At 37.7% G+C, this 23,215-nt stretch overlaps 1 protein-coding gene across 8 annotated transcripts in view; it reads left to right on the plus strand.

Moving 5' to 3' along the window:
- SLC38A6 (solute carrier family 38 member 6) overlaps positions 1 to 19,909 on the plus strand; it is a 50,249-nt gene extending 30,340 nt beyond the window's left edge. For 2 of the 8 annotated variants that reach the window (XM_039534665.1, XM_039534664.1), the window contains exons 7-16: positions 4,943 to 5,025; positions 5,496 to 5,554; positions 8,882 to 8,947; positions 9,202 to 9,255; positions 10,157 to 10,236; positions 11,220 to 11,320; positions 15,508 to 15,632; positions 16,530 to 16,674; positions 16,826 to 16,920; positions 18,262 to 19,909. In XM_039534665.1, coding sequence (XP_039390599.1) covers positions 4,943 to 5,025; positions 5,496 to 5,554; positions 8,882 to 8,947; positions 9,202 to 9,255; positions 10,157 to 10,236; positions 11,220 to 11,320; positions 15,508 to 15,632; positions 16,530 to 16,674; positions 16,826 to 16,920; positions 18,262 to 18,342 — 889 coding nt within the window. In that variant the 3' untranslated portion in view covers positions 18,343 to 19,909. Of the gene's footprint in view, positions 1 to 4,942; positions 5,026 to 5,495; positions 5,555 to 8,881; positions 8,948 to 9,201; positions 9,256 to 10,156; positions 10,237 to 11,219; positions 11,321 to 11,669; positions 12,258 to 12,613; positions 12,640 to 15,507; positions 16,510 to 16,529; positions 16,675 to 16,825; positions 16,921 to 18,261 lie in introns of those variants that run through there. The other 6 variants (XR_005597571.1, XR_005597572.1, XR_005597570.1 and 3 more) reach the window with 6 other exon arrangements.
- Positions 19,910 to 23,215: the final 3,306 nt, after the last annotated feature.

Raw genomic sequence — 23,215 nt, forward strand, 5'->3', positions numbered from 1 at the left:
TAGATTTTAGTGAAGTTATTCCCAAGTAGGAAATTAGGCGTGTAATTTCTGAGCTTGATTTTTGCAGGTCTGAAGTCAAAACTCCATCAAAAAAAATTGCTTTTTCTACATCAGGAAGCAAGAATCTTTTGAGAACTGAGCTTGAAAAGAGAAGGCAGAAAAAACCAAAACGTTTAAACTGCTGTCATGTTATCACTTTGCATATTGTTAAACCGCAATACAGAGCTCAGCAGGCATTCAAATTTAAATATTTGTTGTCTTGCTTCAATAATTGGACTTGTCTTGAGAAACATGCCAAGTTTTCAAACATGGTTTATAATTCCCCAACTTGGCTTCCATTAAAGAAAGTATGCTTTGGAAGTACAGCTATATAGTTGTATATAGCAGGCAATGTACTTTAGATCTGAATCAGATCCATCACAAGAAAACTGGCTCTGCTAGCTAAGAAAAACATTCCAGCTTCAGCATTAGAATATCTTATTTTGGTTGTTACAGTGCTGTCACTATTCATGACAATATGTTTTAGGTTGTGTTATGGATGTTTTGCAAACTCTTATTTTCGGAGATTTTTTCACTCAGTTATAACATTTTTCTCTGGGCTGAAGCTCAGTATACAAAATCTGACAGAGAGAGACTGTGTATGCGAGTGATACAAACACAGTACATAAGTGCTTACTTTAAAAAAATGTTGTTTTTGCTTAATAGAACTTTTTCAATTTGATACTTTTTTATCGTTATAATTAAAAACTGTTGTCACTTAGGGAAAGAGCACCTTGTGATACTCTGAAACTTTTTTTTAAATAATAGAGGTCATTAATCTGTTAAAGCTCTGTATAAAATGGTAATGTTTTGTATTTGCTTTTAATTTGGAAAATATTGCCATAAGCTTGAAAAAAAGATGTAATTGTTGTCTTTAACATTGTAACTAATGTCATCTTCCACCTTCAACCTGATATTTTAAGCCCTCTCTGAGCACTGTGACATTAAGCATATTGAATTGATTGGGTAAGTGTTATGGAAAAAATTCTTTATTTTTGCAGTCCAATATAGCCAGACATTTACTACTGATTTTACTTTACTTTTAAATAATGGTTGTGTTCATTCAGAGTTGACTCTTTCCAAAAAAAATTTGTAATAAGGATTGTAGTAACTTTTAATCATCTTCTCATAATTATTGGCATTCATATGACAGTAGAATCTAGAGGCCCCAATCAGGAATGTGGTCCCATTCTGCTAGGCACTGTACAAGTGTATATAGTGACACAGTCCCTGTCTGAAGACCTTTCAGTCTAGAAGAAAGAGTTGTATTTCTTAATGTGCCAAAATTTCTGCCTGATACAGACTCCACCAAACTTTGCTGGTTGTCGTGTAAATAATTCATATGTTCAAAACTAGAACACTACCAGAATATGCATCTTACCCGAAACATACTGAGGGTTCATTTGGTCTGATCCATTTCCATTAGAAGTCAATGGGAATCTTTCCACTGTGGGCATGATCGAACTCCCATAATCTGTTCCATATATAAAACATATTTTGAAATTACTGATTAAGCCATAATCAAAGTGCATACAGTGAACTATGACTTTTTTCCTTGTTTTTTCTGCATGTCCAATGCCTGTTTGCTTCATCTATAACTTATATAGTTTTCTTTATATAGTTTTAACTTTTTCTCTAAAGCTTCACACAGCAGCCTGAATTGTCATGATGGAGCAGAACCTTCAATATTTTTATTTCCTTTTGTCCATTTGTTGCAACCTTAATATATACCTCTTTGGTAGTTAATTTGTAAAATTGTAGGAAATAATTAAGCACCCAAAATACGTAATCAAATATCAAACCTAAAGGTAATCTTAAATATGCAAGGGACATAAATATTGGGTGGTTGATTTAACTAATTATAGTAGGAAATTTGTTTCCAGATGTGGTTACATGACAGTTTTGTTTCTGTTAGGTCAATATGGCATCTGATATGCTTTCATTTTGGTGCATGGTTTATCTTAAACTTCAGTTAGTTTAGCAAATTCACACACTTGAAACTTCACTATCTGTGAAAAAATTAGTTTTATATTCATGTTTAGGATCTAAATATGCATGTATGCAATGTATTTAAAGTATGTGTATGCATGTAAATTTTTCTGTAGATAAAATTTTAAAAAATGTATAAGTGTTTCCAGGCTCAAGACAATAGTTTGCAATGTGCCTTAATGCCTATTTTGTATATTTAAAAAAAAAGTACAGTATACACAATTGTTAATTGGAAATGGAAATGTTTCAATCAGTCTGAATAACAAGAACTCCATATATTTTTTGACGATGACATGAACGTAGTTTAAAACACAGACTGCGTCAAAATGTTGTATTTTGTGAGCTCTCTGTTAACATTTAATGACCCTGTCAGGAGGATATGATTGATGCAATTAAGTTGTCTTGCCTCTGTGTTGTATAACTGATATGGACTGAGAGTAAGAGCCTAATTTAGAACATATGATGGTCTTGTCCTGTTCTATTTGGGAATGAAATTAAATCAATTTATAAATGTCTGTTTTTAGTTAAAATATGGAAAAAAAGAACATCTGCTTGCCAAAACATTTGCAGTACAGCTAAAAACTTATACTTCATATTTCATACTTGGAACATTTTTATCATAGAGGAGTAAAGTTACAGTTCAAACCAGTTTTATAGGAAATCTAAAAACTTTCATTTTGAGAGAAAATATTTTTATACTTTATGGAAAAGCTTGGGGGGCTGTTTGATCACTGATGTTTCATTCTTATATTTTTACTAAAACATAACTTCCATATTTCACACTAAAACACTTTAAGAATCTTTTTGTAATACTTTCTTTTTTCTGATTTGTATTTCATATGTTATAGTTGTATTTTATATGGTTTTTTATTTATTTTTCTTTTTTTGAAGAATGCATTTTCCAAACATAATAGTATTGATTAGTACATGCTAACCAAAAAAGTTTTGCCCTCCTAACTGATCAATGGTTACTGGTACTGTAATCTATTGATTGTTTAGCTGTTGGGCTAGACAGTCATGTGGCTAAAACAGAGATGCCGCTGTATACTGCAGCTGAGGTACTTCAGCTTACCCCTCACTTAGTGCAGCATTTATGGTCCATTTACTTACCCCCGCTATTAATTTTAAAGCTCATCAGCCACCCTGTGGGAAACAAATTATGACAAACTGTGAATTAAAATGACATGTAAATATATTGGGGGCACACTTTCAGGGAATGACCTCAATAAAGTACTGAGTAAATACAACATTTTAAAGCAAACATGAGGGACAAATTGTAAACAGTGAGAAAACTGGCCCTATATTTATCCAAGATGGCTGCTGCTATTACTGCTGGAGCTCTGCTGTTGCCTAGGCTGGGTGGTATTAACTGACACTGCTCCTAAGGGCTGCAAATAGCAAAGTTTCATTAGAAAGTAACTGAAGCTGTGGCACATCAAGGCAACAATACATTTTTTTTTTTAAAAAACCCTCTAATATAATGTTTCTACAAAAGTTTTCAATACATAGCAAAATGGTCACTTGACTTGGAAGTATGACCTTCAGTTGGCAATAATGCTGTCAGCTTGTGGAGTCTGGGCTTTTTATCTCACTATACATAACACTTTTTTTAAAAACAGGACTGGTAGTTGTCCAGTAGTTGACAGTCTATATTTTTCATAGATAGTACTTTTTCTATAAACTCAGGTCATCTGCTTCTTTTCTTAAATGATGTATTGAGGGTGCTGCCTGTGTATCAAGTGCTAACCATATCCTGGACTACACAAACTCTAAGGCCAAAGGCCAAGGTGTTTATAGGTAATAAACCTGAATGCTGATGTGGAAGGTATTTATCAGTCAAGGATATGGTGGTTATTACCAGGTTAGCCCGGAGCACCCTCTGTACTGTTTTTAATAACAATTTGTACCTTTATACTTCAGGTTCTTTGGAGAAGGGACTCTAACTTTTTGGATGAATTTTAACTTCTGTAAAGCATTGTGTACCTCTTTGATGCAATATATGTAAATGACAAAGAAGATGCTCTTTCACCCCCTTTTTCTCCTTTACTTTTCTTGTATCTGTGCCCCTAGGAAATGATTGGCCACTTCTCCCACAATAAATATTTAAAAAAAAAAATCTCATTCTCCCTTCTTTCCTTACTCTGTCTCTCTTCTCCGAAAATGTACATTTCTCATAAACATTATTTGAAGACTGAATATGATGGATATAGATGTTTTCTCTCTGCTGCCTGCACCTAGCAGCATGTTTTTCACTGAAACTTGGGCAGAAGGGAGAAATGGGGTCTTTAAAAAATCATTATAATTAATTTTTTAAAAAAAGTAAGTATGCTTGTGTGTAGCTTAGCTGTCCGCGTTTGGCATCTTGGAGGTAGAGATGAGCTAAGATCATGTGGGAGAAACGGGATAGGGAAAAGAGTTGGAAGCTGAGATGGCCACTTTTGTTTTGGTCATATGGATGTGTGGTTCTGAGAGCACTAGTCAATCAGATTGCAGCTGACACACTGTACAAATGTTGAGATTTAACCATGGTCCTGGAAATCCCAGTGCTGTGATCAACTACTTTGTCTGAGCTCAGGGTTTTGCATCCTGCATGGTTATTAAGAAGTAATTACAGCTATGTAAATCAGGCCTCTTCCACCAATCTCAATGCAAGTATTTGCCTACCAGAAAACTGTCTAGAGTGTTGGTCATTCCTCTATTCTGACCATTGGAGAACTCCATTTCAATACAACCATATATATAAACTTAAAAATACAAATCCTTATAGTGAGCATGATGATCTAGCGATGCGGAATTAAAAAAGCATATTTTTCTCCTAAGGATTATTTGTCCAAGATAAGTGTTTAGTAAAGTAGTATATGTATATTTTAGGGCCTTTGAACTTTGTGCAATTTATAATTAACTTTTCCAATAGGTCATGGTATCTTGATGGCAGAGTGCTGTTACTGATTACTTCAGTCTGCATTGTTTTTCCTCTTGCACTTCTTCCGAAAATTGGTAAGTAATTTAAGGAAAGAAGACAGTATTATTCTATTTTAGTAGCAATTACAACTGAGGACTTAAAAACCTTAATGGGTTATTTATTTATTTTAGCTGGCAGGGGGTTGGTGATGGTAGGGACTATTTAAGTTATTGTAGCATGTTCTGCCTTCCAGGCCTGCCTAGTTAACCTGTTACTTGGGTTGCAATAGTATTTTGTCTGCCATACTAAAATAAAATCTTTACAGCAGAACATTAAAGAGCTGCATTTACTTACAGCATGCCATTAGTGGTAAGCCAGTTCTAATTCTGCCCTACAAAACTACATAAATGATCTGTGACAGGCAGTTGGAATGTTGTTATTCTGAGTCTTAAGCCCCAGATACCAAGCACTGTAATAGAAAACATGCCTAAAATGTAAAGCTTTAGCTGTACATTAGGATCAATTTTCTTATAAATTGCCTTTTATTTTTACTGTTATTTTACAGGCTTTCTTGGCTATACAAGTAGTTTATCATTTTTCTTTATGGTGTACTTTGCTCTTGTGGTAAGTTAAAAATCAGTGCGCAGCTTATCTAGCTAACATTTTCTTATTGTTTAAATGCTTTTATGATTCTTTCCTTTTTTTTTCCTTTTTTTAAAGTTCTCTGTAAAATTAAGAGTTTTTTCTCTGTGTCCTGGCATACACTTTTTTGGACAGGATAAGTTTGTTTTGCTGAAGAAGTATGAAAATATGTATGAACTTTAAAGCATGTGAAAAGAGATTTAAAATAATTATATTTTGGTCTGGTAAATGTAACAATATTTTTGTTTTGCTGACACGGCAGTGAAAACTGGCACGTACACTTCATTTTCCTACTTGTGGAATGGAAATCTGTTTTCTTAGCTTCTAACTATTACTGTAACTAGCACAGGAAGAAAATGTCATATTACAAGTAAATTAAATTTACATGTAAAATGGAGTGAGACAGTTCAAAGTGAAACTGCTCAAAAAGAATCCAAGAGAACTAAAACTCAGGCAATTTACATTAATACATCAAACACCTTCTTTGCAACTGAAAGGAAAACTTCTTTCCTCTGAGCCATTGGGGGGATTTTTGACCCTGATATTCCCCTGTTGTGGGCTCTGTAAAGCAAACGGAACCAAATACTGGAGCTGAGATCTGTTATGCAGCCCTAGGAAGAGAGTTGTGCCTTAGAATTGCATTGCTTTTTACTGGAGAGAATATACAGTTGCTAATGCACAAATGTAGGATCAAGAAGGTATGTAAACAAGAGTCCTATTTAGAAGCATGGCAAAATGCCCCCTGCTTTACTCTGGCTTGCATTGACTTGCACGGCAGACTTATTGTATAAAAGGATAAACATTGTGGAAAATGAGTCTAAAGAACGTGCCATCCAGGAGAGCAAGGCAACCCATTAGGAACTGAACCGTGTGATAAAACCAAACTTCAAAGCTGTCCAAAACAGCTCCTTAGGGGATCTGTCAAGAACTGAAATGCTCTTACAGGGAGGTTGGGAGGTAATCTTCTGCAGCTTGGTATTATGGAGCAACAATAGCCTCTCCGTAGTTAACAAGGTTGAAAATGAGTTTCCATTATTAGCTCATTGTTTGACCTCCTCTCTAAAATACATTTTAAAAAAGCTACCACCCTCAAGAATTATTGGTTAGATCTTGGCTGAGGTAGGTGCAGTGAGTTTTAAAATGCACTCTGTAGTCCTTTTACATTTAAAAGGAAATGTGTGCAGTTTTCAGAAGTAAGTCATTTTGATGAATGAAAAGATCTGAAAAAAAATTTTTGGTTTAAAAAGAAATGTAAGCACAAAACCATAAGAGATGAACATAAACTATAAGAAAGATTCACACATGGATACTGCAGAGGTAGAAAGCATTTTGGTTCCAGGCCCAGAACTTGTGTGTGGGGCTAGAAAACTCTATGTATTTCATGGATGCGAAGGGTACTACATTTCTTATGAAGCTGTAAAAATTGCACGTTTCTGCCTTAGTTTTTACAGGACAAATTAGGAACTACAAAGAAATGTAAGTGAGGCCATATGCCATGATGTATGTTTAAAGAAAAATAATACTGTTGGGCAAAAATTTAAGGTTTTTTTGTTTAAACGGCTACTCTGAAAATCTGGAAGCTGTATGAAATGCAATTTAGTTTTCATAGTTAACTACTTTGAAGCAGGTGATATGTACTATTGAAATACATGTTGTAGTTTGCACAGTATTAATTTCTGTCATGATAGATGTACTTAAATTTGTTGCAGAAGAAATCTGCACCAGTCATTGGAAGTAATACCCTTATTTTACATATACAATAATTCTGTACAATCGGCTTCATGTACATACTGTCTCCTTCGGCTTTTGCTTGTGAGCACAAATTTAATATTCCTTGCTGCAGGGATAGGCACCATATATCGCTCATGTCTTATTTAAGCAGCATGGTCTAGTGCAGTGGGTCCCAAACTGTGCAGCACTCCCCCCTAGGGGGCCGTGGAGGAACGTTCAGGGGAGTTCACGGCGGGGCCCAGGCCAGCCCCCACAGTGGGGAGGGGGACAAGGAGGGAGCGGCACCCAGTTCTGCCACCATCCCTGCCTTCAGCCCCACCTCCGCCCCATCCCCTCCTTCAGTCTCAGCTCTTCTGCTGAGAACAACTGTGCTGTCATGGGGAGGGGGCCTGGAGAGATTCCATTACTGGTAGGGCGGGGGCACAACAGGAAAAGTTTGAGCACCATTGGTCTAGTGTATAGGGCATTAAACTGGGTCCTATTCCTAGATCTCTGTCCTGCTGTGTGACCTCAAGCAAGTCTTATCACCTCTCTATACTTCAGTGCCCTCATTTGCAGTGGAAATAATAAAACTTACCTGCATTTGCAAAGTGCTTTCAGTTCAGCTGACGAAAAGTATTTTAAAAGCTTCTAAGCTGCATAATTTAAGACCTGTGTTATTGCTGCAGAGGGTTTTCTTGTGCCTGTGTTGCAAGGTTGCATGAATAGCATGCCATGTACCCACTATTCCCTCTGGCTACACTTTTGCTGCCCCATGAGAGTGGGAAGCTTCTAGTCATTGCTTTCTTGAGAATGCTACAGGTTTGTATATGTACCTCAAGAAGAGTTCGTGTAAGCTTGAAAGCTTCTCTCTCTCAGCAACAGAAGTCGGTCCAATAAAAGATATTATTTCATCAATCTTGTCTCTAACAAGTTTGTACAGCTAGTTGGTAGATTTTCAGAGATAAAAGAACAGATCTCTTCTATTTTATCCCTGTTATGAATCTGACCCCTTATTATTTCAATTTTAAAGCCTCAAGCAAGTGATGCAAAGAATTTCTAGCCTCTAAATATAGATAACTAGAATGGGAAATGTGGACAGAGCCATAAATACAGTGACAGGAAGAGTGCAACTATAATTATAAATCAACTCATGAAAGGGAAAGTGTCATATTTTTCCTTAATTTCCTTCTAATTTTCATTCTCACAACATGGAACTGTCAAAACCATCAGTGTAGGTAAAACTCCCTATAGCTTTCTGGGAAATATTAGGGTTTTGGTTGGGGGGTTTTCTTTTCCCACTTTTGGCTTCTAATTGCAGCCACGTTTCTGCCATTGCAATGTTAGACCTAGACTCCAGCCATGCCTCCTTTAAGGCAGCCTTTAATATCTAATTAACTGGCTGGGAATGATGTTGACAGCATTTTCTATCAAATCCTGTTTATCTTCCTTGCCCAGCTCTCCAGGTTGTTTGCGATTGACGCAGTGCCTTGTATTACTGTGTTTATCAATATCCTCATGTTCTAGTTAGTTATATAATACCCTATACCCCAGCTTTCAGGCAGTCTTGAAAATATTAAATACACTCTGTCTTTACAGGTTGTAATAAAAAAATGGTCCATCCCTTGTCCACTGACATTAAACAGCCCTATAGAGATCTTACAGGTAACATACATGCTATTTTGAAGCTTTTCTATCTTTTTAGTAATAGAAGTAATTCTTTCTCTACATCAAAACCCTCAGGTTAGTAATATTTTATAATTAAAAAAAAAGTTGATAAATCCTTACTTCCTTTTCATTCATATAATATCGATACTCTTTAATTGGTATGATTTTATTAGCTTGAAACAGTGTGATCTAATGTCTGTGGTTTGTAGTCAGTCATTTAATATGTCATTTCCCTTATTTTGTGTGCACAGATTTCAAATTCTACTGAGGATTGTAAAGCAAAGCTCTTCCATTTTTCTAAGGAGGTAATGTGCTGTGTATCTTATTAACAGGTGGGGTGTGCAGAGGTTTTGGTTTTTTAATGGATATGAACTCTCCTGGCTTGGGGGCATAAACCAATGTTTTCTGAAGGAATAGCTGTAGGTTAGGAGTACCCAAATATGCCTCTCAGTTGTTCTCCAGTGTCTCAGCATTCATTTAAAAAAAGTTTCTAGCTGTTAGTTGTGCAGAAGAAAAATCACCCTCCTTCCGCCCCCCGGCAGTTTTACTGATAAAACTTTGAGTATAGACAGCCTTCAGACTTCATTTGCAAAAGAATTTTTTTAGGTCTCTCAGGTTTCTGAATGCGGTAACCAATTTTTAAGAGACACGAATACTGAATTTTTTAACTAAAAGTTCAGGCCAGGTTAAAGGAGTCAATAATTTAACACAATAATGTTGCATGTTATAGACAGCTGTACTTATAATTTAGTAAGTTTCATACTATATAAATGACCAATTGTAGTATTTTTATTGACCCTATGTGCCAAATCCTACTCATTTTACTTACGGGAGTAGGCTCAGAAACTAAAGTGGAAGTACCTACATGAGTAAGGTGAGTAGGATTTGGCACTTTGGGGCCTTTTACATCCAAAAAGAGTCTTGCAGCCCATACCCTCCACTGTCAGTGGAAGATTAACCTTAAATATGACCATTGGCTGATATACTGGAGTTCTTAGCTGAAGTGGCACAGTTGCATGAAAAAATTGGGAAACCCCTGTTCTGTAGGATGGAGATTATCCAGAAGCATTAATCCAAAAACACTCCCATTGTTTTCAGGCATTGGATTGAGGCCATGAAGTAGAATCTTAGGTACACTCAAATTAATTTTACAGCTGTTTATAGTGAGAAATTGTTTTCTTTGTTTTCTCCCTCCCCTCTTTTTAGAGTGCTTATGCCATCCCAACCATGGCCTTCTCGTTTCTCTGCCATACCTCAGTATTGCCCATTTACTGTGAGCTCCAAAGGTAACATATAGAAAGCAAGTAATGTTAAAATATAACGATAGAGTTTTTCTTATTCAATCAAAGTTGTCAGTAAATCAGTTCCGTATCTAACTTAGTGCTGTTGAACAATGACAAGGATTTATCCTTTATATATTAGGTAGGCAAAATTTGCTTCTTAGGCTATGTCTGCACTAAAGCCGGGGGTGTGATTTCCCTTGCTCATATGCACATAATCACATTTGCTTAAGAAGAGCTAGTGAGTATGAATTGTAACGTAGCCATGATGGCATGGGAACCATCAGCAGAGACACAGCTGAGCTATGCCAAGCCAAATCCGTACCCACTGTTTTCAGGCAGGTTTGTTCTCAGCACAGCTCACCCCTGCCTCTGCTGTCCATGCTTCTGCAGCTAAACTACTATTTATACTCGCGCTAGCTCTCCATCAAGCTACTGAGAATAGGTGTCCTCAAGCAGGGGAATCACGTGCCTCGCTTGTAGTGTAGACATAGCCTCTGACTATATTTGTAGCAGAGAAACTAGCTAATACGTTTTTATTGTCTATTGGCAAAAAACAAAATCCACAGACATTTACTAGCTGATTTTTTTTATAGCAGCCAGAGAGCCTGCATTTGGCCAGATCTGCACTAATATGGTAGTCACCCTGTGTGGCTCAGTTGATAGGATACTGAACTAGGTTCTATTCCTGGCTCTGACATTGACTTGATGTGTCATCTTGGGCAAGTCAGAACTGGGGGGGGGGGAAGGGTTCACCTCTGTGTGCCTCAGTTTCCATGTCTGTAAAATGGGGATAATGATACTTGTCTTCATGTGTAAAGTGATTTGAAATCTGCAAATACAGGGACCAACAGAGTATTGGGTAATGATGAACCACAGGGGTTCATCCCTGTAAAATGTAAATTGCAAGATCATTCTAAAGATAAACGGCTATGTGTTCAACACCTCAACCCATAATAATTATTTGGGGGGGCTATTTTGCATTTTAGTCCATCGAAAAGCAGAATGCAGAATGTAACCAACACAGGAATTGGTCTGAGTTTCCTACTCTATTTTGTGTCTGCCTTGTTTGGGTACCTTACTTTTTATGGTAAGTATGTTCTTAACAGTTCTTTAAAAGTCAAGATAATAGTGAAGAATGTTCTGGCTTATCATGTATTGCATAGTGCATGTACTGCCTGCTCCCAAGGATTTTTTCATTTAATTTGTGTGTTACATAATTCATTCTGTTTGAACATATATAAAGCCTACTATAGAATGCATACGGAGGAATAAAATATTTGGGCTATTTAAAATAAGGCCTGTGTTGCACATATGAAAAAGTTACACCACTTAAGCACCAGTCTTGCAAAGGCTTACAGATGTGCCTAGCTTTGTAAAAATTAGCTTCAGTGTGGTTACTCAGTGTGTAAATTAAGTGTGTATGTAATTCTTTGCAGGATTGGGGTCTTAAACACTATACAATTAAACAGTTCACTTACTTAATTGGGATTAGTGAAATATCTTCTAAGATCGTGCCTACATCCGAGAAGCTTCACATGCTAATTACCATTCGGTCAACCCAGTGCACTGTAGCACAACATGCAGCATTGAGCCTGCTCTGCCTTACACCAAGGACTGGATCGGTAGCAGGATGACCCTAGGAGCGCGGAGGGGTAAAGGGGGGTTACGGTCACCTTTGCACCCCTCCAAAGCCCTGCCAAGAGCAGTATGGACACATCACAGAGCCCATGATAAGCTGTAGGTTTCTTGTATGGATTTATTTGAACAGACATCTGTGTGATTAAACTTTTGTTTTTGTTTCATTAAACAAACCCTCCAAGAAAGCTTTACTAAATAGACTCGCTAATTATTTGTATCATGCATTCCTCCACACAAAGTGACATCTTAAAGACACTGCTGCTATCTGCAACAGAATGGCAAACCAGAGTAAGCACAAACACAAAATGATACATAGAGTATGAATCACCCTGAACATGGGGACCAAGGTGTGCATTCTGTTGGCTGTCTTTTTAAAGGACCCTTGCCGTTTTGTTAAGGGTGGGGATGGGGAGGGTGGTAGTCATGTTTTGTTGGTGATTTTTTGTAATTAAAAAGATGAGGATTTCCAATTATAAACTTGTACATATAAAAATCATCCTACCTGTTCAGCAGACTCCCTGAGTTCTGCTTTTCTGTAGATTTTGCATGGCCGTATGCTGCAGCAGCAGTGTAGTAACTATGCAATTGACGATGCAGTTCTTGAACACTTTCAGGTGCCATATTTTTATAGCTGGGGCTTAAATATAGGTAACTTAATAGTCTTTCTGGTAGGCTTGCTTCTCCCAAATACTTAGACAGATTTCAGAACTCTTAACTACACAATGGCTTTCTTTTTTTAAAGGTCTGTCATAACATTGTCAGAAGTAGGTGAGTGTCCATTTAATATAGCAGTTCAGTCTTCCTGTAAAATATAGATAGAAGCTAGTCTGCATCAGTGTGATATGTCAACTGTGTGACAGTGTTTGCAGTACCCTGTCATATGTCGCAGTGTTACATCTTTCCAAGAGAAAGTGGTTCAGCTCTACATGTATCCAGCTTTATTTTCACATGATTATACATTTTGCTCATAGATCATGCATGCCAAAGTTGTATTCTCTCAAGTTTCCATCCAGCAATCTGGATCAACTGCCCTCTGCAGTATGATAGCCTTATACAAATATGGTCACTGAAATGCATTACTGACCTGCTTGAGGATTCTTCTTTCAAATTGCTTCTCAAAATTCACTCCTCTCATGAAGTTAACATGTGTTAATCTCTGTCAGTCAAAGTAAATAAAACTCTCAGCCAAACAGTAAGGGGGGGAAATGCTCTTAAGAGAACTCTTGTCTCTCTGGGTATTTTGTGTTATGTGTTTAGAATGTCTGTGGGCACAGCACCAGTCCTATTGACCCTTACCAAATAATTACTGATGTGCAGGGGAAATTGCTTTGACTTCTTGTAAAAAAGCATGCTGCCTCTTCAGAGCATTAATGTATTTCTGTTGTAGGCACAACAAATTCCTATTATCAATTACATGGTGGAGACTAGCAGCCCCTACCTCAGTGCCTTTGCTATTGGTGTAGGACTGCTCCTGCCAACTTTCTAACCTGACTTTTACTGCCTTCCTGCAAATTAGGGTATTTTCCCCCCTTCGTTCCCCTTTGTCCCTTTACTTGCTTGCTTTCTAGCCAGCTGGATCTGACAATGACAGAGCAAATAAATTATGTGGGCTTCCCCTCAAATGATAAAAAGTATCAGGGGTAGCCGTGTTAGTCTGTATCCACAAAAACAACAAGGCGACCGGTGGCACTTTAAAGACTAACAGATTTATTTGGGCATAAGCTTTCGTGGGTAAAAAAACCTCACTTCTTCAGATGCATGGAGTGAAAGTTACAGATGCAGGATTATATAATGTGTTGTGTCATTATATAATGCCTGCATCTATAACTTTCACTCCATGCATCTGAAGAAGTGAGGTTTTTTTACCCACGAAAGCTTATGCCCAAATAAATCTGTTAGGGCTTGGCTACACTTGCAGCTGTGCAGCGCTGGGAGTTAAAGCTGTCTTCGTACAGCTGTGTAGGGAAAGCGCTGGAGTGTGGCCACACTGACAGCTACCAGCACTGCAGTGTGGCCGCATTTGCAGCGGTGTTGGGAGTGGTGCATTATGGGCAGCTATCCCAGTGTTCAAGTGGCTGCAACATGCTTTTCAAAAGAGGGGGGGGCAGTGGAGTGTGACAGGGAGCGTGGGGGAGAGAGAGAGTGGATTTTTGGAGCCGACACTGTCAGCTCCCTGCCCTGCAAATTCCGACCACTTCCCCGACCCCTCATTCACTCTTAAATGCAAATAGCCTTCAGACCAGATAAGCAGCTGCTCCGACGGACTCCCTTCCCCTCTTCCCCCCCCACCATGCTGTTTCTCTCCTCAAGCAAACACTAGCTGTGGACATTCATCCACCTGCCTGCCTCATTCACAGCAAACAGTAGCTGTGTTTGTTTTTTAGATAAGCAGCTCCGGGAGCCCCGAGTTCACAACAAAACAAAGAGAGGCATCATAACAAAACAAAGAGAGTTCTTTAGTTAAAAGCATTATGGGAAAATTCCGGAGGTCAGTTACAGCGTAGTAAGATTAATCACTGTTTACACTGGCACTCCAGCACTGCAGCACCAGCGCTGCAGTCGTTATTCCCCAGGCAGAGGTGAAGTACAGCCAGCACTGTAGCCAGGGAGATACAGCGCTGTATGTGCCTTGCAAGTGTGGACGGTGAGTGAGTTGCAGCGCTGCAAAGCCACCACCAGCTCTGCAACTCTCCAGTGTAGCCAAGCCCTTAGTCTTTAAGGTGCCACCAGACTCAAATGATAAAGTGCGGCCTAATTCACCTTGCTGCCTTACACCCTGTCAGATGTCAATGCAACCTGGGCTAGTTCCATCACATGCTGGCTCTTTCCACGTGTTTCCAGATAAGCCCCCAGCAAAAGGGGAAAGGAAGAAAGTGCACTGAAGTCATGTCTGGAGACCATGTTCCTGGTCCCTTATGCAGTAGACATAGTTGGAGCCTTGCTCTGGCTTGACTACAGCCCTTAACCTTTACTTTGAATGAAATGATTGTGTCTCTTTTCTTTTCCTTTCAGGCCTGATGGTATAATGTACATTAATTAAATAGGATTTTTTGCAGAGGATACATACGGGGTTCTTTCTTGCTTGCAGGGTACTCCTTCTGTCTTCCACTATCTTTAGCCAAGAAGGCTAATTAAATTGCATGAGTGAATCTCCCCCACCCCTGCCCCACCTATCCATCCCCTTGTCATAAACGCCATTCCTAGAAAAGTAAAAACCAACTGAAAAGCAAAAAAGAACTTCTCCTTTGAGAACAAATGTTTCTTCTATATCCAGTTTGGAAGGATGTTAACTCTTTGCCGTGGATCTGTAAGTCAATGTGACCAAGAGGCTTTGATAGGAGCAGAAGCCTGTTCTCTAGGACATGCCATAGCAGGACCAAATCTTTCAAATGAATTATACCAGGCTTCAGCTTGCTGCTTGGAGTTTCTCTAGATTGTGTATCAAACATCTATATGTTTATTGTTGGCTTCATTAGGGGCAGGAAGAAATTTGTACTCACAGCCTCCATTCTGCCATGGGCACAAACAGCTTAGTAGTTGCTCCAAATGGAAACTTTGAGAATTAATATGTAGGTGATATATAGTTCTGTTTCTGAATTCCCTTTGATTTATGACATTCAATTTCTTGGTTTTCAGACAAAGTGGACTCAGAATTACTGCAAGGTTACAGCAGGTACCTGCCGCATGATATTGTCATCATGACTGTAAAAGTAGGCATGTTATTTGCTGTGATTTTGACAGTGCCTCTAATCCATTTCCCTGTAAGTACTCCTAAAAGTTTTGATGCTGGCACAGCAATTCCATAGTATGGTAATGCTAACTGTTTGCAGACTGCAATATTAGTCACATCTAGCTTTGTGTATCTTACTAATTTGTCAAGTGATTGATCAAAGACCTCATACTTGCATATGTTCCATGAAAACTCCAAAATAACAACTAACCACTAAGCTAATTTATGCTTTTTGAGACTGAGCTTAGATTTAAACTAACCCACAGCATTGTTTTTAATTTAGAGAATAAAGTACCAGTATTTCTAAAGTTTATTTGGTTTGATTTTTCTTAAATTCTGTTTTCCAAAGACTGTTTGGAGAGGAAAATTGAAGTCAGCAAATAATACTCTGCTGCTAGTGATTTAACGAAAGTTTAATGTAGCTTTGTCTTCATGTAGCGTAGCATTTACTTAAGTTCTAGAGCAGTATTTATCATGTGGTTCTAAAATTTAGGGACAATTCTGTCAGTTTGTAGGGAATTTATGTTCAGAACTTCATTTAGTTTTCAGGATAATGATATGCCTCTCTGGATGAATGTAACCATTAGCAAATATTCACATCAAAGTATATCCAACTACTACAATCCATATGCTCTTCATAAGGACCTAGTTACATATATTAATGATTTGTGTGTGCACACAGTTTTGCAATAATTAAATATGTTTTGTTCTTTAAAGGCTGTAAAGTATATGTCATATCTTCTATGACATTTATATGTGAACACCTTTTTTTTGGCTTCTGTTGAACTACGCTAATAAATGTTTTAATCTAAAACGGTCTTTTCCGAGTAAAACCTGAGGTGTACTTTATCAAAATGGAAATAACAATAAGGCTTTTAGAATAAAGTTTTGTGCCTGCTTGAATTTTTTCCCCCTTTTTGTTATATAGGCAAGGAAGGCTGTAATGATGATATTTTTATCTCATCTTCCTACTTCATGGATTTGCCATATCCTTGTCACTTTAGCACTCAATGCAATCATTGTTTTGCTTGCATTGTATGTGCCCGACATTAGAAATGTATTTGGATTAGTTGGTAAGTTTTTTGTTCTTGTTTGGGTTTTTTGTTTTTGTTTTGTTCTTTTGGGGATTATGGGGTTCTATTCTAAAAAGATCACACAATATATCTGCTTATATCCCTGTACCAGTCTTACTACAACTAAAATTTTTCTTACTATCTCGTAAAGGTTCTACCACATCTACATGTTTGCTCTTTGTGTATCCTGGACTGTTTTATCTTAAACTTAGCAGGGAGGACTTTATATCACGACAGAAGCTTGGGGTATGCTATTTTTCCATGTGTTTTTATTGTATGCAAGGATTCTGTTGTTAGATACATTTTATTACACTACAGAATATGTTTTGCCTTTTGCACTGCACCCATTTTTAGCAGCCTGAAGTCTGCAGTAGTAGTGGAGTTTGTCTTCCGTTCTCTGAGCTTATTGAAACTAACGTAGTCCACTTCTTTCATGAACCTAAGCAGTGTAATATTGATCTGAATCCAAATTTCCCCAAAGTCCAGATCTGGAGCTTTAGATCAGATCCATCTGTTTTTAAACATGGTTCTGATATAGTTTGGCCTTGTCCATGTTGTCCAGCCAACCCATGTTTGTGTGGAACACTGTTTATATGCTGTTCCTTAATAAATCTTCCTTGGCACAAGCCCCTTTTCCCCCTAACATTTCCCATGGTTGATACAACAGCTACAGCACTACCGGTGGTAGCCACTGAGGGAGTTCTAATGCAAACAACATGCTACTGCCTGTGACCATGGTCACTATCATTTTAACCATCATATCAACTGAGAAAAGTTAGGACACAGTGGTTAAAATGCCAGCAGACCATCTACACTGATGTTTCCACCATTTTTATCTCCCTTCCCCCTCTCCTCCATAGGGTTGCACTAGGACTAGCAATTATGGGAAATCTTAGTGGAAAGGCTAGTATTGACACCCACGTACAGTTTAAAGTCTTGAGTATCTGGGCTGTGTGAGTAGCTTGCGTAGATACAGCATGATAACATCAGCAGAGCTGGCTATAAATCGGTAATCTGCATACTGTTATAACAGTTCTAATGCTGTTGAAAATAGAACGCTGTTTCTAAACATGGTTTCCAGAGGGTCTGTCTCTGTCCACCCTGGCTACTCTAGCAGTGTTCGGAATGTGTTTAACTAGAACTGTCTTTTAAGTAGAGTTTAAATTCTGTTTCTTAACTTGCTTTGAGCCCCTGTGTGCATCGGATCAAATGGAATTACTTCCTTTCCAGGAATTTTGTTAAATATGCAAAGTTCATCTACACAGTTCCCAGGTGGATAGTGTGGACACACTAAACCAGTTTTGAAAGGGAATTCTTTGTGAAATCATTCCCAAAGCAGGCTTAGCTTAGTGTTCATATAGATGAATATCTTTCTGAATATATTTAATTTGTGTTGGAAAGAGCAGCTGTGTTTAAATACGTGGTTATTTTAAACATAGCAGATTATTTAAAAATATGCTGTTACGGCCTGTCAGTGCATTAGAGGTAGAATTTCTTTTTCATATTCAGGGTCTTAACAGCAATTCTCAGAAGTATAAATTGAATTCTGCTTTTCAACATTCACTGTTTGTTCTTTTGTCTTTACAGGCTTGTGCATTGTTTATTTTTGGCATACTTGTTGGTCTCTTAAGTTTAGCCTTAATCATTTTCAATTGGGTTAATCAATAAAATCCCTTCCATTGCTTCTTGGGCTGGACTTAAGAAAGACAATGCGAGCAAAGACTTCCAGCAACATATTGCAAATTCTCAACTGAATGCTGGACATCTTCAAGAAGAAACCCTTCAGGAGCCGTGTATGAAACAAGTAACGTTTTGTTTGTTTACTCTCATGTCTGTTTCTTTGACTGGTTTACTTCTTGCACAACTAAACTCTTCCCTTCTGCAAATATATTAGTCTTAAAATGACTTGACATTGCCCAGATGAAGAGGTCACTTTATGAGAGGACATTATATAGTGTGCTTACAATGCAAAAATATTTTGTTTAAGGCTTTCAGATTTTAAAGAGTCAGAGGTCTGCATCTGAACCGGCCCTAGCACTCAGAGCTGAAAGGGGCTTATTTCCTGTGTTCTGGCTTGGATTCAGCTGATTTCTCATGAGATGGGCAGATTTTACAAAAACTTGTGCCATTCATAATACTAGAAGTCTCACAACTGCAGTTATAAAAGGATTTGCATCACTTTCATTAAAATAGCTTGCCAAATTTTACTACCCTCGTATTGAAATCTTGAAACTGATTGGTCTCCACACTGTTACCCTACCCAATAGAAAGATTTCCCCTCCCACCAGCATGTTCCTCTATTTGAAATTTCACTTTAAATTATTTATAGTTTATACATCAGTGTATTTAGGCCTTCTTGGCATGAGTCTGTCAAATAAACTCTGTGCCCTTCTAGGATATTTGGTGTGTATTTTGGAAGCGCTAGCAATCATTTTTATTTTGCACTTAAGATCTTCCAGCATTTCCATTACAAATGTATTAAAAGCATTTAGAGGCCTGGTTTTTTGTTGTTGTTGTTGTTGTTGTTGTTGTTGTTTTTTTAAGCTCACTAATTCTCACAGGTATAACTTGGTTAGCTTCCACTAGAGATACTCTCATAAGTATTACAGCAAGAAGGAACCATTATGATCATCTAGCCTGATTTGCATAAGACAGGCCATAAAACTTCATTTAATGATTCTGGCTTCTAGCTCAATAATTTCTGGTTGAACTTGAGTGTGTCTAAATTTTACACTGGTGTAAATTAGAGAAGAATCAGACTCCAAGAGTGAAATCCTGGCGCTATTGAAGTTAATGGGACTTTTTGTCATATAGGACCAGAGTTTCACCCCACTAAACTCTTGCGTATCCCCTTATGCACTCTTTATGCTTAAAATGAAATCTGAATGCCATTTTCAGCACCAGTTGGACTTCCTCTGAGGTCTAATCCACACAATGCTGAACATGGTATTGGCAGCCCAGAGCCAACATTGCTCACACCAGAGGAGCTGAAACAGTGATAGGAATGATGGTCAATTTTTAAAAATGTCTTCGTTGTAGGGAATATCCTTTAAAATGAAAACGCTCTAATCTATAGATAGTAAATTAAGACTCCACAGAAATGAGACCTACATAAAGTTAAGTAATTAGACCTCAGACTGGAGCAGCAAGATTTAGAGGCTTGGAAACTTCATTATTTCCAGATGTGATATTTCTTTTAAACTGATTTACTACTTACTTTTACATCTGAAATGTAGAATAAGATACAGAAGTGAAATGCTCTAAAGTAACATTTATGCAATTCAGCTGTATTTTGCAACTTTAATTTAAAGTAAACAGCTGACACAATTTTCAGTTGTGCAGTTGAGGGAAGTCGGATGCAAAGATAGCTCTGATCACCAGCTCTAGACCTGGGCCAACAGAGGGCCAAACAGGACTGCTTCAACTTCCAACTGCAAGAATGGTCTGTACCCATTCTGCCAGCCCAGGATTCCTCCATGCCAAAGAGAATTCCCAGCTACCCTTTGAGTCTACTATAGAGACAGACCAATGTGCTGCTTTGATGGAGCAAAGTGACCCGATCAGGGCCCAGGATCTGACCTTAGGAGTTTCTGTAGCCTATTTCTCTTGTCTTCGTGAATGAACATAATATACCTCATGACAGTTTACAGTGTAGCCTTGAGCTGAACAAAACTGTTCGGGAAAGTTTGGGTACCTCTGAACATAAGAAGTTTCCTGCCTCCTTTGATCAAGGGATTACTGTGGAAGCTTAGAACAAACAAACATAAAGGAGGCTGTCTAGCCTGCCTTTGATCCGTCTTGCAATTATTCCCATATTTTACTCCTGATAAACAAATATCACTATCTTTTCTTCCCAAGGTATGTCTTAATTTCCCCCTTCTACTAAATGTTCAGCTGCTCAGATATTTCAATGAGCAGTGTAAAAACCTAAATCTTGGGTAACCTAAACCTAAATCTTGGATAGCTGTTACTCAGCCATGTTGGGTAAATGTGACAGTGGGGACAGCTGTGAATCAACTACTTTTTTCATATGTGGCCTGATCCAAAGACCATTTGAAGTCAATGAGCATCTTTCTATTCATTTGAATGAGCGTTGAATCAGTCTCAATGTTTACTTGTAGCTTTTTTGCAAGGACACTAATAATCTACAAGAATATTAATCAAAATCAGGATAATTTCTGTGGGGATTCTTTATTTCACATATTACTTTGCCCTGCTCTCATATCTTAATATCTGGTAATATCTGCAAGACATAATTGTGGTAATCTAAAAAGGTGTTTTAAACTGCACAGTAAGTTAACATTAAAAACTTAATTGGGTGAATTGGAAAGCTTATAAAAACCTGGCAAGATCTGCAGTTTTCTTATGCCTCCCTGGAAAAAGAATGAAAGTTCTGCCCAGCATTAAATCTAATACCCTGCTCTTCTGAAAGGACTGGATTTACAGTGGGGTTTGTGTGCATAATTTTGAAGAATGCAACTCAGGAAATATCTGAAAACATATGAACATACCAATGCTATATTTGTAATGGTTTCCCATTTAAAATACAAACATTACACTGTAATATAGGTAAACATGACACTTTTAACATTGCCAAATAGCTAAGCTTTTAAATGGCTAATACTAGTTTGTGAAGTTAATACTCCATTAAGGGGAACGGAAGCAATTCACACCTCTGTTGGAGTTGTATTATTTCAGTCTAGGTGCAGAGTAGTGCAGACAAGACAGCAGTGCATTGATTTATAGTATGAGGGTTATCTTTACAAGGAGAAGAGTTACAAATGTTTCTTTTTAAAAGAAATGTATCTATAGGAAATTAAGTTTGGCAGAACCTAAAATCTGGAGAAATAACCTGAGTTTCCAGAATACCTACACTTCTATTGTCCTTGCTCATATGCTTGCCTATATTGTCGGAGAGTCGCTGGATAAAAGCTACCATTTCTCTCCCCTCATTAATTATATCGATTTTATACCATTTTTTGTCCTCATGTCAACATTATCTTTAAAACTTATGTACTGCCTTATAAATAAGTTAAATGGAAATAGAGGGAAAAGTGGACCATGTGTTTATTGAGTCATTAGCACTAATGTAGCTACAGTAACATAGTGATACCAGTACAAATTCGCAGTGTAGCTGCATTGCATCAGTGAAAAATAGGGCTTGCACCAATGCGACTTACAAGAGAACTGAATGAAAACTTTTCATTTAATTTTTTTATTAAAACAATTTTTAAAACGGATTTTTTGTATGATCATTTCTGTTTTTCATTGATATTTTTCAAGTTTTGTGTTTAAAAAATCAAAAACCCAAGGAAGAAAAATGCACTTTTCAAAAAGTAGGGAAAATTTTTCTTTGAACATTTTTTAAAATAAAGTAGCTCTTTCAACTAGCTTCACTTAGCTGAGCGAGCCCCATTTAGTGCTAGCTAGGTCAATATTCTGTTGGGTGTTTGCATGATAATGTTACACCTGTGCAACCCCAGAGGGTTTGAACCAGTGATTTTCCCCCGCACCCCATCCCTGTGCTCATAATCTGTGTATTTTTTTCTGTAGTCGGGAGAGGGTGTATGTATCCTAAATGAAAATGCTGATCATTGTAAGAGAGATGCAGATGAATTGGGAGAGAGAGAAATGATTTGGTAACATTTTTAAGCTAAATAAATCATTCTCTCTCCCATTGCCCTTGCCCGCACATTTTGAATGCTGATCAAATTACAGAGCTATCTGTGTTTAGCTGGGTGAATACGGTATTTCTGTTCTAGTCCCTCGTTACTGTAAATGTTGGAAGCAGAGTTAAGGAAAATGAAGTTATGAAAAAAGGAGCTTGCTTGTACTCATTGTAACATGTTTTTAGTTTTTGCAAAATGCTGACATGTTTCTATATTTTAATCAGTGCTATCTGGTAAGCAGTTTGCCTCTTAATATTTACATAGTGCTTCGTTGTCACAGCACTAGAAATGTAATCTAATTAAGATTCTCTGCTGTATATATCCCTGTATGTTTAACACAGTTGAGTCTCTTATGCCTTTCATTTCACTACATGGTAGATCTAAGGCCTTGTCTACACTACTGCGATAAGTTGACCTAAGTTACCTACTCCAGCTATGTGAATAATGTAGCTGGAGTCGATGTAGCTTAGATCAACTTATTGTGGTTTCTGCGCTGTGCTGCGTCGACAGCAGTACGTTAATCATCTTGTTCCAGTACCGGAGTCGACTGGAGAGTGATATGCGGTCAATTTAGCGAGTCTAGTGAAAGACCCACTAAATCAACTCCCGCTGCATCAATTGCAGCAGTGTCAATCCCCAGTAAGTGTAGACATGGCCTAAGATGAACTGAATAGTCATGTTCTGATGTATATTTTTGTATAACATTCCCATTATTTTCAGTTGGACTGTCACTGTGCAGAAAATGTTTTTAGTTTAACAGCCCAACTATTTAAATATGCGTTGTACAGAGGATACAGGATGGAATGTATAGTGTTTATTTCTGATGAGAAGTGTGGCGGGAATTGTCCCACTTTTTGGATGATTCCTTTCAT

This window comes from Mauremys reevesii, linkage group 4, assembly GCF_016161935.1.
Source record: "Mauremys reevesii isolate NIE-2019 linkage group 4, ASM1616193v1, whole genome shotgun sequence".
Classification (NCBI taxonomy): domain Eukaryota; kingdom Metazoa; phylum Chordata; order Testudines; family Geoemydidae; genus Mauremys; species Mauremys reevesii.